General features: G+C 44.1%; 1 protein-coding gene across 1 annotated transcript in view; it reads right to left on the bottom strand.

Moving 5' to 3' along the window:
• CLDN10 (claudin 10) overlaps window positions 1–14,434 on the bottom strand; it is a 45,020-nt gene extending 30,586 nt beyond the window's left edge. Inside the window, exon 1 of the mRNA XM_056560487.1 lies at window positions 14,105–14,434. Within this exon, the coding sequence (XP_056416462.1) occupies window positions 14,105–14,318 (214 nt within the window). The 5' untranslated portion in view covers window positions 14,319–14,434. The remainder of the gene's footprint in view (window positions 1–14,104) is intronic.
• Window positions 14,435–14,636: the final 202 nt, after the last annotated feature.

Raw genomic sequence — 14,636 nt, 5'->3', positions numbered from 1 at the left:
AGCCGCGGCTAATCGCGGCATCCCGAACAGCTGACAGGACAGCGGGAGGGCCCCTACCTGCCTCCTCGCTGTCCGATCGCCGAATGACTGCTCAGTGCCTGAGATCCAGGCATGAGCAGTCATGCGGCAGAATCGTTGATCACTGGTTTCTTATGAGAAACCAGTGATCAGCATAGAAGATCAGTGTGTGCAGTGTTATAGGTCCCTATGGGACCTATAACACTGCAAAAAAAAAGTGAAAAAAAAAAGTGAATAAAGATCATTTAACTCCTCCCCTATTAAAAGTTTGAATCACCCCCCTTTTCCAATAAAAAAATTAACACAGTGTAAATAAAAAGAAAAATGAACATATATGGTATCACCGCGTGCGGAAATGTCCGACTTATAAAAATATATCATTAATTAAACCGCTCGGTCAATGGCGTGCGCGCAAAAAAATTCCAAAGTCCAAAATAGTGCATTTTTGGTCACTTTTTATATCATTTAAAAATGAACAATCAATTAGTCCTATCAATGCAAAAATTGTACCGTTAAAAACTTCAGATCACGGCGCAAAAAATGAGCCCTCATACCGCCCCATACACGGAAAAATAAAAAAGTTATAGGGGTCAGAAGATGACAATTTTTCCTGCATGTAGTTATGATTTTTTCCAGAAGTCCGAAAAAATCAAATCTATATAAGTAGGGTATCATTTTAATCGTATGGACCTACAGAATAAAGATAAGGTGTCATTTTTACCGAAAAATGTACTACGTAGAAACGGAAGCCCCCAAAAGTTACAAAACTGCTTTTTTTTTCAATTTTGTCGCACAATGATTTTTTTTTCATTTCACCGTAGATTTTTGGGCAAATTGACTGACGTCATTACAAATTAGAATTGGTGGCGCAAAAAATAAGCCATCATATGGATTTTTAGGTGCAAAATTGAAAGAGTTATGATTTTTTAAAGGTAAGGAGCAAAAAACGAAAATGCAAAAACGGAAAAACCCCCGGTCCTTAAGGGGTTAAGGACCCAGCTAATTTTCACTGTAGGACCCGGCCATTTTTTGAACATCTGACCACTTTCACTGTAAGCATTAATAACTCTGGGATGTTTTTACCTTTCATTCTGATTCCGAGATAGTTTTTTCGTGACATATTCTACTTTATGTTAGTGGTTAAATGTTGTCGATACTTGCATAATTTCTTGGTGAAAAATTCAAAAATGTGATGAAAAAATTGAAAATTTAGCATTTTTTTTACTTTGAAGCTCTCTGCTTACAAGGAAAATGAATATTCCAAATAAATTATATATTGATTCACATATACAACATGTCTACTTTATGACTGCATCATAAAGTTGACATGTTTTTACTTTTGGAAGACATCAGAGGGCTTCAAAGTTCAGCAGCAATTTTCCAATTTTTCACAAAATTTTCAAAATCGAAGTTTTACAGGGACCAGTTCTGTTTTGAAGTGGATTTGAAGGGTCTTCTTATTAGAAATACCCCACAAATGATACCCCCCCATTATAAAAACTGCACCCCTCAAAGTATTCAAAATGACATTCAAAAGGTTTGTTAACCCTTTAGGTATTTCACAGGAATAGGATCAAATTGAAGGAGAAAATTCAAAATCTTCATTTTTAACACTCGTATGTTCTGGTAGACCCAGTTTTTGAATTTTTACAAGGGGTAAAAGGAGAGAAATCTTCCTAAAATGTGTAACCCAATTTCTCTTGAGTAAGGAAATACCTCATATGTGTATGTCAAGTATTTGGCGGGCGCAGTAGAGGGCTCAGAAAAGAAGGAGCGACAGTGGGATTTTGGAGAGTGAGTTTTTCTGAAATGTTTTTTGTCGCATTTAGGAAGCCCCTATGGTGCCAGAACAGCAAAAAAAGCAAACAAACCCACATGGCATACTATTTTGGAAACTACACCCCTCAAGGAACGCAACAAGGGGTACAGTGAGCCTTAACACCCCACAGGTGTTTCACAACTTTTTGTTAAAGTTGAATGTGTAAATTATTATAATTTTTTTCACTAAAATGCTAGTTTTCCCCCAAATTTTAAATTTTTACAAGGCATAATAGGACAAAATGCCCCCCAAAATTTGTAACCCCATCTCTTCTGAGTATGAAAATACCCCATGTGTGGACGTCAAGTGCTCTGCTGGTGCACTACAATGCTCAGAAGAGAAGGAGTCACATTTGGCTTTTGAAAACAAATTTTGCTGAAATGGTTTTTGGAGGGCATGTTGCATTTAGGATGCCCCTATGGTGCCAGGACAGCAAAAAATAAAATAAAATAAAAAAAACACATGGCCTACTATTTTGCAAACTACACCCCTCAAGGAATGCAACAAGGGGTACGGTGAGCCTTAACACCTCACAGGTGTTTGACGACTTTTTGTTAAAGTCGGATGTGTAAATGAAAAAAAAAAAAATTTCACAAAAATGCAGGTTTTCCCCCATATTTTACATTTCTACAAGGGGTAATAGGAGAAAATGACCCCCAAAATTTGTAACCCCATTTCTTTTGAGTATGGAAATACCCAATGTGTGGATGTCAAGTGCTCTGCTGTCGCACAACAATGCTCAGAAGAGGAGGAGCGCCATTGATCTTTTGGAGACAGAATTTGGTTGGAATAGAAGGGCCATGTGCGTTTACAAAGCCCCCGTGGTGCTAGAACAGTGGAACCCCCCCACATGTGACCCCATTTTGGAAACTACACTCCTCACAGAATTTAATAAGGGGTGCAGTGAGTATTTACACCCCACTGGGGTTTGACAGATCTTTGGAACAGTGGGCTGTGCAAATGAAAAATTACATTTTTCATTTTCACGGACCACTGTTCCAAAAATCTGTCAGACACCTGTGGGGCGTAAATGCTCATTGTACCCCTTATTACATTACGTGAGGGGTGTAGTTTCCAAAATGGGTCACATGTGGGGGGGGGGGGTAAATTTTTCTGGCACTATGGGGGCTTTGTAAACACACGTGGCCTTCAATTCCGGACAAATTTTCTCTTCAAAATCCCAATGGCGCTCCTTCTCTTCTGAGCATTTTGAAGAATTTTCATTAAACACCTGTGGGGTGTTCAGGCTCACTATACCCCTTGTTACGTTCCGTGAGGGGTGTCGTTTCCAAAATGGAGTCACATGTGGGTATTTCTTTTTTTGCGTTTATGTCAGAACCGCTGTAAAATCAGCCACCCCTGTGCAAATCCCCAATTTATACTTCAAATGTACATGGTGCGCTCTCACTCCTGAGCCATGTTGTGCGCCCACAGAGCATTTTACGCCCACATCTGGGGTATTTCCGCACTCAGGAGAAATTGCGTTACAAATTTTGGGGGTCCTTTTTTCCTTTAACACTTGTGAAAATAAAAAGTATGGGGCAACACCAGCATGTCAGTGTAATATATATTTTTTTTTTTTACACTAACAGGCTGGTGTAGCCCCCAACTTTTCCTTTTCATAAGGAGTAAAAGGAGAAAAAGCCCCCCAAAATTTGTAGTGCAATTCCTCCCGAGTACGGAAATACCCCATATGTGGCCCTAAACGGTTTCCTTGAAATGTGACAGGGCTCCGAAGTGAGAGAGCGCCATGCGCATTTAAGGACTAAATTAGGGGTTGCATAGGGGTGGACATAGGGGTATTCTACGCCAGTGATTCCCAAACAGGGTGCCTCCAGCTGTAGCTAAACTCCCAGCATGCCTGGACAGTCAGTGGCTGTCCGGAAATGCTGGGAGTTGTTTTTTTGCAACAGCTGGAGGCTCCGTTTTGGAAACACTGCTGCACGATAAGTTTTTCATTTTTATTGGGGGGACAGTGTAAGGGGTGTATATGTAGTGTTTTACCCTTTATTATGTGTTAGTGTAGTGTTTTTAGGGTACATTCGCACTGGCGGAGGTTTACAGTGAGCTTCCCGCTCAGAAAATTTGCCGCAGCTCATACTTGAAGCAGGAAACTTACTGTGAACCTGCCGTGTGAATGTACCCTGTACATTCACATGGGGGGACAAACCTCCAGCTGTTTCAAAACTATAACTCCCAGCATGTACTGACACCGTGCATGCTGGAAGTTGTAGTTTTGCCACAGCTGGAGGCACACTGGTTGGAAAACCTTCAGTTAGGTTCTGTTACCTAACTCAGTATTTTCCAACCAGTGTGCCTCCAGCTGTTGCAAAACTACAACTCCCAGCATGTACTGATGCTGGGAGATGTAGTTATGCAATAGCTGGAGGTACGCAACTACAACTCACAGCATGCCGAGACAGCTGTTTGCTGTTTGGGCATGCTGAGATTTGCAGTTTTGCAACATCTGGAGGGCTAAAGTTAGAGACCAGTGCACAGTGATCTCCAAACTATGGACCTCCAGATGTTGCAAAACTACAAATCCCAGCATGCACAGACAGCAAACTGCTGTGTGGGCATGCTAGGAGTTGTAGTTTTGCAAGATCTAGAGGGCAGTATAGAGATCACTGTAAACCTCCAGCTGTTGCAAAACTGCAAGTCCCAGCATGCCCAAACAGCTATCTGGGCATGCTGGGAGTTGTAGTTTTGCAACATCTGGAGGGCTATAGTCTCAGACTGTAACCCTCCAGATGTTGCTAGGCAACTTACCGGCTTCCGTCGGATCCAGGGAGCCGTCCTCTTCTGCTGCACAACATCGCCACCCGCGCCGATCACCGCAGCCGATCCCGTCCCGCAGCCTCCACCGACAGGTAAGTGGATCTTCGGTGCCGGTGTGAGGTGGTTTTTTGCGCCCCCGTAGATCCATGCGTCTGCTCCTCCCCCAGCTCTCCGAACATTTCCGAAGCTAGAGCTCGGGGAGGGCAGAGCAAGGGGAGGGAGGAGGTTCACGCCCCCTCCCTCATCTCCCCTCCCTGAGCTCGGCTGGACGCAGATCTCTATGGCACGCCCCCTCCCTGAGGACATAGATCGCCATGGCAAGTCCCCTCCCTCATCTCCCCAAGCTGAGGACGTAGAGCAGTGCTCCCAATGAGCCATATGTGTAATGGGGGACATACTGCAGGGGCTAAAGGGGGACATACTGCAGGGGCTAAAGGGGGGACATACTGTACGGGCTAAAGGGGGACATACTGCACGGGCTAAAAGGGGACATACTGCACAGGCTAAATGTCCCCCTTTAGCCCATGCAGTATGTCCCCCTTTACACATAGAGCTCATTGGGAGCACTGCTCTACGTCCTCAGGGAGGACAGATGAGAGAGGGGACCTGCCGTGGAGATTTACGTCCTCAGGGAGGGGAGATGAGGGAGGGACCTGCCGTGGCGATCTATGTCCTCAGGGAGGGGGCGTGTCGTAGAGATCTGCGTCCAGCCGAGCTCAGGAAGGGGAGATGAGGGAGGGGGCGTGGACCTTCTCTCTCCCCTTGCTCTGCCCTCCCCCAGTTCTAGCTTCGGAAATGTTCGGAGAGCTGGGGGAGGAGCGGACGTATGGATCTACGGGGGCGCAAAAAACCACCTCACACCGGTCCTCTGTCATTTCCCCGTCCTGCCCCGCCTATTGTGGGTGGGCAAAACGGGGAAAACGAAAGTTAACCACCCCGCCCCTGATCTGCTATTGGTGGTCGCGTCTAGACCACCAATAACAGGGATAGGAGGGGTGGCACCCCGGCCACCTCACTCCTATCCCTTCAGAGGGATCGTGGGTGTCTTAGCTAACCGTGAGCCCCCTTATATTCTGGGTCATCATAGACCCGTATGACCCGGAATCGGCGCAAATCGCAAGTGGGAATTCACTTGCGATTTGGCCGATCGCCGACATGGGGGGGTCTGATGACCCCCCTGGGCATTTGCGCGGGGTGCCTGCTGATTGATATCAGCAGCCACCCCGGTCCCCGCCCGGCGCGCGGCGGGGACCGAAATGTCCACGGGCGTACAGGTACGCCCTGGGTCCTTGAGACCCAGGTACACAGGGCGTATCCATACGCCCTGGGTCCTGTACGGGTTAAAAAAAGTTAGAATTTTTTTTAAATAGTACAATTATAAAAAAAAGATATAAAATGGATATTGTTTTAATTGAATTAACCTACAGAATAAGGATAATGTATAATTTTTACCATAAAGTGCGTAAAAAAACAAACCCCCCAAAAGTTGCCAAATTTCAGTTTTCTATTTAATTTACACCAGCAAATAATATTTTTTTGGTTGCGTTGTACATTTTATGGTAAAATGAAAGATATCACTACAAAGTACAATTATTAGTGCAAAAAAAAAGCCCTTATATGGGTCTGTAGGTAAAAAAAATAAGAGTTATGGATTTTAAAAGGAGAGGAGGAAAAACGAAAAGCAAAAATGAAAATTGGCCTGGTCCTTAAAGGGGTTCTCCAGGGAACTAAACCCATAGCCCATCCTTTCCCTCTCACCAGCCTATGTATTTGTCTAAATATCATTCAGCTATCAATAGCTATGCAGAGCAGTTTCCTTCTTTCAGCTGTCACTTACATGCAGGGAGTGAAAGATGTTATTATCAGATCCACCATGTCTTTGTGCAAAGCCCTCACTGAGACTAGCCCCCACCCTCCTGGAAGACAAACACCATATGATTTCTGGCTTCAAAGCCATACCTTCCCTCCCTCTCCCTGTGTTAGGATCTTGCCGGCAGCCCAGTCTCCTCAACACATAATGCTGCTCTTTTCCTGCTGTAGATTTAATCACTGACTGTTGCCATTCAGACAATATCATGATTTATTGCTAGGGGGAAGGATAGTTTGAAAGAAAAGACATGTACAGTTTACAAGAACACATCATGCACACAGATTGCAAAAGCAATTGGCTGGCAGCCATTACACAAACCTACACTGGTTTCTGGAAGTTGTAGTCAGGGCTGCAAGCAAGGAAAAAGAATATTCAGGAGACAACAGGAGCCTCAGTAGCTGGCAAAATCACATGGATAACTACAGGGGACACAGAACAGGTATTGTGGTGGCTTTGGGGCATTTTTACTTTTCTTAACTTCCCTGGAGCACCCCTGTTATATACCATAGCAAAATATGTATTCATGTTGCATTGTGATTGCTTGTCATTCATTACTGGAGGTACATGGTCTGCCAAATTTCATCGGTATGCACACTGTTAATTCCATTACACACCTATCTGCATCGCTGAACATTTCAAAGAATCCCTTCTGTTTGGTCTAACTGTCCGGAGATGACAATCTGAGCAATAGCATCCAGTGGCCAGTGAGGGGCAATTCATTCTCTTTTGATCAGGGCACCATGGAGCCTACATGTCTATCTAGCCTGGGTATAGGTGTGACTAATCCTAGCAGGGGGTTCATTAACACAGCTGCTCTATGACAGGAAAGGTAACACCTTAACAGCCAAGCAGACTCCAAGGCCTGATGTCAATAGATCAGTTGATCTTCCAAATATGAAATATGGGGGTCAGGGTAGTATGTATGCAGCCCTATATTATACGGTTAGATTCTCCATCATAATACCTTTAAGATGAGTCCTCACGTGACCCTTGGGTATTGATTCCTGCCCGAACTGTATGCACTGGGTAAATCATACACAATAAGGGGGTCATGTCAGGTACCCCTAGAAAGAGGATATGATGGAGAACCCAAATATAACAAAATGATGTGGGTGCCTTACCCATGAGAAAAGATAGGGGTAATTTCCTATTCTTTGGGCATAAGGTTATCAGGAGGAAGGGGGCAGAATCTATCTCTCCTCTTTGTCCTGCCCAGGGGCTGAACATAGAGGTGTCTCCTGTCCATAGCAGGGTATAAAACTACAGACCTGGGGGGGACTAGGCGCGCTTGCATGGGGGACGAGATCTAATTTTTGATGCCAGACGCCATTTCATACCAGACCCCATGGGATAGACCTCTGTAGCTTTCTGTAAGTAAGGGTTCTATGTTTTTTTCCCTTTTATTTTATTTTCTGTGTGGTCAAACTTTGTCTTGTTAATATCTGTTTTTATATGTACTGTGAATATTTTTCTTTCATAATAAATCATTCATTTATTAAGTACCGCCTTATGTCTGGTAAAACGGACGTACATTGTCCTTGGAGAGATTGAAGTTATAGTCTTAAATTAACGTGCCTGTTCGGCTACAGTAAATATTTGGATTTATCTTTTTCCTGTTTTTATATACTACTGGGGATAGTAGATTATATTTGGGAATTGTAGCATATCCAGATTGGATTGATAGCTTCCTGTCGGCTTGAGATTGACAGGTGGTGGCAGCGATTTAATTAGGTGGTGTAAGAGGGATTATGTATCATTATTTTCGGTCTAGTGCAGACAAATAGTGATTTTAGAGATAACCCTTCCACCCGCACGTCACGGTTCGTGACAAACTGGTGGCATAGCGGTGGGATATTTTACCAGATTTTAGTGTGCTAGATTTACGAATCCAGGCACTAAAAGAAATTGTCCTCAATTTCCAAAGGCGGAACTCAGTACATTTAAATAAGTTTCACCACAACCCCTTCTTTGTTTTTCTGTCCTATCTTTTGTTTGGCTGAACTGCAAAATGGATTCATACCAAGCACAGTCCAGGAGTGCTCTGGAGCAGCTTTGCCGAGAACGACTGATCCCCTGTCGGGGGAAAAAAGAGGAACTTATACAAGCATTGGAGGACTATGATACCCAACAAGCTGCCCAGAGGGTCTGCAATACTGCTGCGGAAGGCAGAATTACTGAGGAGATACCTGCAGCTGTCCTCAATGATGCACCACGATCTACAGATCCCTTGGAATATTATTTGCAAACTGTTTTAAAATATGTGGACCCTACGGACATTAATGTACGGCTGCAGCTAATTCATCAATATGAGGAGCGAGCAAAGTGGCAGGCTGAGAGAGAAAGAGAGGCCGCAGATCGCCAAGCCGCGGAACGCCAGGCTGAGAGAGAGAGGAGCGGCAGGCAAACAGAGAACATGAACTGAGACTGGCAGAGTTGGAAAGGGGGACTGCCTCCCCTATCACTGTTGGCACGAGAGACTCTTCCGCACCCAGACCCCGGGCAGAGAACTTTCCAACCCTGGATAAAAATGGGGATCTGGATATTTTTCTGCGCAGTTTTGAATAAGTTTGCCGCCAATTTCAGCTGCCGAGAGACCAATGGGCAAAGTACCTCACCCCTGGTCTCAGAGGTCCAGCACTGGAAGCATTTGCAGAGTTGCCAGCAGAATCTGACCAGGACTATGATGCCATTAAGGCTTCTCTGCAGAAATGGTACAACCTTACCCCTGAGGTGTACCGAAAGAAATTCAGGACTTTGCAGAAGAAATCCACCGAAAGTTACACCGCTCTTGTGGGAAACCTGACCACAGCATTTGGACAGTGGAACAGAGGGCTGGAGATTAACACCTTTGAAAGCCTGGTGGATCTAATCACCAAGGATCAGTTTTTACAGCTATGTCCTGCAGACGTACAGAAATGGCTGCTGGACTGGGAACCCAAAACAGCATTGTACGCTGGGGAGATGGCAGATTTCCACACTGCCAACCGGGCATCCACAGACCGGGTCAGAGGATTTACCAAAGGATGGAGGACCCCTGCACCACGACCCATCACCCAGCCTACTGTGCCTTCTTATGCACCAGCTTCTACGACAAGGAGAGTGGGAGCTGGTACCACCGCTATACCTGGGGATAACCGCAGATGTTATGTGTGCAATAAAGTTGGGCACATGAGTTCTACATGCCCGGAGAAAAGGAGGCCTACACCATCTACCGTTGAGGGGCTTCCCTCAGGATTACTGCCTAGACCCTCCACTGGAGCTGGGCATCCCTCAGGATTACCAACTTCTGTTTTGTTTGTTTCCCGAGCCAAGGGCAGTGCCAATTTGAATAATATGCAACCAGTCACAGTAAACGGTCGGTTAACTGTCGGACTGCGAGACACTGGTGCAGATGTGACTCTTGTGCGGCCAGAGCTGGTGAGTTCTAAGGACTTTATTTCGGGACAGACTTTAGCAGTCGGAGGAATTGGAGGAGTACGTCCCGCAGTGCCAATGGCACGGGTGTATTTGGACTGGGGAGCGGAGAAGGGTCTCAGAGATGTTGGGGTGGCTGATTACCTGCCTACAAATGTATTACTAGGTACTGACTTGGGTAAATTGTTATCTCAGTATGTGCCAGATGATGATACCTATGACCAACCCCCACCACATAGGAGTCCTGCTATGGGAAGAGCAGAGTGTGGAGGTTTAAATGGCCTAACCTGCTGGGAGGAAGGCCTGAGTGAACAGGTGTACCCAGCTTTGGCAGAGCCAGGGGAGATTGTGGTAGCAGGGATGTATGAGATGCCCTGTGAGAATGTGCCTACTCTGTCTCCAAGTGAGGGAGGCCAGAATAAGCATGTGTACCCGGCTGTGCCAGAGCCCGGGGAGATTGTGGTAGCAGGGATGTATGAGATGCCCTGTGAGAATGTGCCTACTCTGTCTCCAAGTGAGGGAGGCCAGAATAAGCATGTGTACCCGGCTGTGCCAGAGCTAGGGGAGATTGTGGTAGCAGGGATGTATGAGATGCCCTGTGAGAATGTGCCTAGTCTGTCTCCAAGTTAAGGGAAGACAGAATAAGCATGTGTACCCGGCTGTGCCAGAGCCAGGGGAGATTGTGGTAGCAGGGATGTATGAGATACCCTGTGAGAATGTGCCTAGTCTGTCTCCAAGTGAGGGAGGCCAGAATAAGCATGTGTACCCGGCTGTGCCAGAGCCTGGGGAGATTGAGGTAGCAGGGATGTATGATATGCCCTGTGAGAATGCACCAAGGTTGTTTCCCTGGAAGGGAGGGCAGAATGAATATGAGTCTGAGCCTGAACCATAGATGCATGAGGTGCCAGCTGGGAGTGCGAGCGGACCATGTCACTGGGAGGTAGGGTAGAGCGTGTTTGCGCCAGAACCAGAGGCGTGTGTGGTGCCGTTTGAAGCCAGAAAGGGGCAGTGCCACTGGGAGATAGGGCAGAATGAGTCTGTGCCAGAACCAGGGATGCCAGAGATGCCATGTGAGAATGTGGGGGGGCCACCTGACAGTAAAGCAGGGCAGAGAGTGAGTGATTGTCTGTCTGTGTCAGGAACAGCCCAGCCTCAAGATCCAATATGTATGCAGGAAGAGTGTGTGGAGTCACAGGTGGGGAACGGGGGGCGATTCCTGTTTCATCTTCCCTTCTCTTTTAGGGAGGGTCTGCGGGAATCCACTAGCTTCTTCTCCTTTGAATTCCTATATGGGTTTAGAGTGTGTGGCCCCTCGTCTCCGGTTCGAGAGGAGTGGGGAAAAAAGTTGGGTGCCCCTAGAAGGTCTGTGTTCAGGCCTGTTTTGAGGTTGGGGGACTACATGCTGACCCTAAAGGGGGAGGTGCCAGAGAGTGTGAATACCGATCAGTTCTTGCAGGAGCAGTGGTATGGCTGGGATACTCGAGAAAGAATGTATGAAGTGGGACAGAGAATGCTGTGCCCTGCTGGTTTACTGCATAAGCAGGTTTAGCCCACACCATGCATACTGCCATTCCCTTGCCTGTTTTTCTTTTTTCCTTTCCTTTTTATATGTGTCGCTAGACTTAATGGTCTGTGGAACACAGCCTTTGGACACTTTTGACCAGACTCAGACACCATGACAGAAGGTGAGATTAGCTCCTATTGTTCACTGGTTTATTTCTCACGCATTATTTTGTACCTGTTTTACTTTTATGGTTTTATTAGGTACTTGTCCCCTCCAGCTCTGGTTTCTACATCAGCCAACCCTGTGGGTTTTGTTTGAAACATATTAAAAGTTAGGTTTTATGCGGAGAAAATACTCTTCACTTTTTTCTATACCGAGATGATGTACAAAACACAACCAGGTCAGAATACAAGTAAGAATACAGGTTCAAGTAAAAGTAAAAGACATGACTGGGCAGAAGTACAACACACAAAGCAAAGGGCAAAGCAAGAGAAGCAATGGATCAGGACCTATACCAAGATGACAAAAACAGAAACAGGTCAGGATACTGGTTCAAGAAACAGATACAAACTAGACAGGACAAAACTTACCATAAGTACAAACAGATCACAAGACAGACAGGACAAGGCTAAAAACTAGATAACGGGTCAGAACTGCAAAGCCATGGCAAAATCAAACTGTCAAGTCAGAACTGAAAAATACAACACTAAAATCAAGCAAGTCAAGAACCAGAAAGCTAAGAATGAATGTAAATACCCCTCCTCAGCTGCTGATTTGCCGGGCCTGTAACTCTAAAGAGGCCAGAGCACAGCATGCAAAGCCTGGCCAGTTGTGATTGCTACAAACAGAATACAGTATATACAGTAATTATCTTTGCACACACTGCAAGCTAACATACATCATATCATTAAAAAATTACACATGGTTATTACTTTGTATGTCCTATTGGGCTACCGTCTTCTGAGTCGGCCGTATTTGCTCTCCTCTAATATTTTTTTATATGCTTATGGTTTATCCTTACCGTTCTCTGGCAATCTTGAATATGTTTTTTTTATATGCTACTTGATCATGTATTGATTGTGTGCAGCATATACTTCTCTGCCTTCAGCATTGTTAGTACTTTATTTGCTGTCTGTGGAACTGCCTTTAGTTTGTATGATTTCTTTTGTTACAGTTTATGGGGAAAAAAACCTCTAATAAATATGACAGTTAAAAAAAATTACATATGGTTACAAAACAAAAACTATAAAATGACTATAAAATGTTCTAGCACTATAAACAGCACCTATAGACACTAGGTCTGTACTTACCATTATATTGTAAAACCTAAAAACCATGTTTTTTTTTTATCTAAAAGAATTTTATGTAGAGATGCTGCTCAGTGGATGCAACCCAATACTTAAGTACTGTGTCTCCCCAAAAATTATAATGAACACTGCCATATTTTTCACTAATAATGTGTCTCATTATGATACAGCATATAGCATTATTACAGTCAGAGTTTGTGGACAATGCATTTACTTAATTATTGGACACATTTAAAGGATATGTATCATGAAGAAAAATGTATCCCCTATCCGAAGGTTTTAGATGGCGAGGGGTCCGATCACTGGGGTCCCCCGCAATCTCCTGTATGGTACTCCAGCACAGGAGTGCGTCACGACCCCCGCCCGAAGCAGAGGCCACCACACCCTCTCCTTAAAGCTCTATGGGAGAGCCGTTCGGCAATCTTCTACTCTCCCATAGAGCTTTATGGAGGGGGTGTGGCGGCCTCCGTTTCGGGCAAATAGGACATTATATAGCTTATGAGGATTAATGTTGTTACTAAAATACATAGAAAATTTTAACCTATAGCAGGCATCAAGAATTACCCCTCAATCTGTTGTTAACAGACCCATGAATCCAAACAATTTACAGACCATAAAATGCCATTTAAAAAGTCCAGACTATAAAAAGAAGTGAAGAAATAATTAATAGTAAAAAGAAATTCTTAACTTTTGAGAACACAAATGGTAAAAAAATAGGCAGCATTGAGAATTACACATATGATATAGTATTTTGACTGTAACATCTTGTAATATTTAGCATTATTTATGATAATTTGTGCATGCAGTAAAAAGAAAGCTTACTAAAAACTATAGGGGAAATCAAAAAATTCTGGTCCTAAAAAGACCTGGGTCCCTAAAGGGTAAATGATTCACATACATCCAACCTTTATACTCTTTTCTACTAGGGAGAAAAAAGAAGCTGATCATAAAACAGATCCCACAGTTTCCTTTGGGTTTTATGTCCAGTGAGGTTTTACTGCTGGGAAATGTTGCATGCCTTGTTTCTCTGTCAGGCCTGTGGGACAGGTGCAAAAAGGGCAAACATTTTCCATCACTTGTGTCTGACATGTCGGATACAACTAACATACAGTATTTGAACACACACTTAAAAATGCAACCAGCAGAAAAAGCCAGGAACAAAAGAATAATAGATAATTGTTACAATATTATATCTTATTTATTTATTAAAAATTATAATAATTTGATTGACTTTGGTTTGTTGTATTATTGTTCACTAGTATACAGCTATAGTTTTCCTTCTAAAGATATTCAGTTATATTATACCGCCTGGGCATAAGTTTTCTTGGAAGACATAAAATAAAGGGGAAAAAAATGCCTGAAATGTCAAAGGAATGAATGGTAGATCGTCTTACCTTCTACACGGAAAATGGTTAAGTGAGGTCGACAGTGATATGCGCCCAAAGCATTCCCTGCACAGTTCATCCACAAGCCCTGGAACACCCAAGTGGCCGTAATAACAGAGCTGGCTCGGCTGGTCACTCTCCACTCGTTGGAGACAACCGCCCCAATGACAGTTCCAGTGCCACAAATGCAAAATATTATTGCAATAATTTGAAATCCAGACATATCCAGCAAATAAGATGAAGGGATCCTCAATGAAGGGCGTTTGAAGCTCTGGTGGTCTACAGGCCTAATTACATTCCAGGGACGCTACACAAACATCATGTCCTTGTAAAACATGATTTTCTTTTGTCACACGAGCAATCCTTGCTGAGGGGCAAAGTACATTTCACTGGAGGGGAAGCACTGGGGCAAGAAATGCTACCACATATTAATGGATTAATGTGTCATAAGTAATATTGAAAAGCTCCATATGTAGCATTTTTGTTGCTCATGAATATACAATGAATCATTTACATTGTGCAGACAATAAATTTGAATTAA

This window comes from Hyla sarda, chromosome 2 (assembly GCF_029499605.1).
Source record: "Hyla sarda isolate aHylSar1 chromosome 2, aHylSar1.hap1, whole genome shotgun sequence".
NCBI lineage: Eukaryota > Metazoa > Chordata > Amphibia > Anura > Hylidae > Hyla > Hyla sarda.
This window is presented reverse-complemented; position numbering and strand designations above follow the sequence as displayed.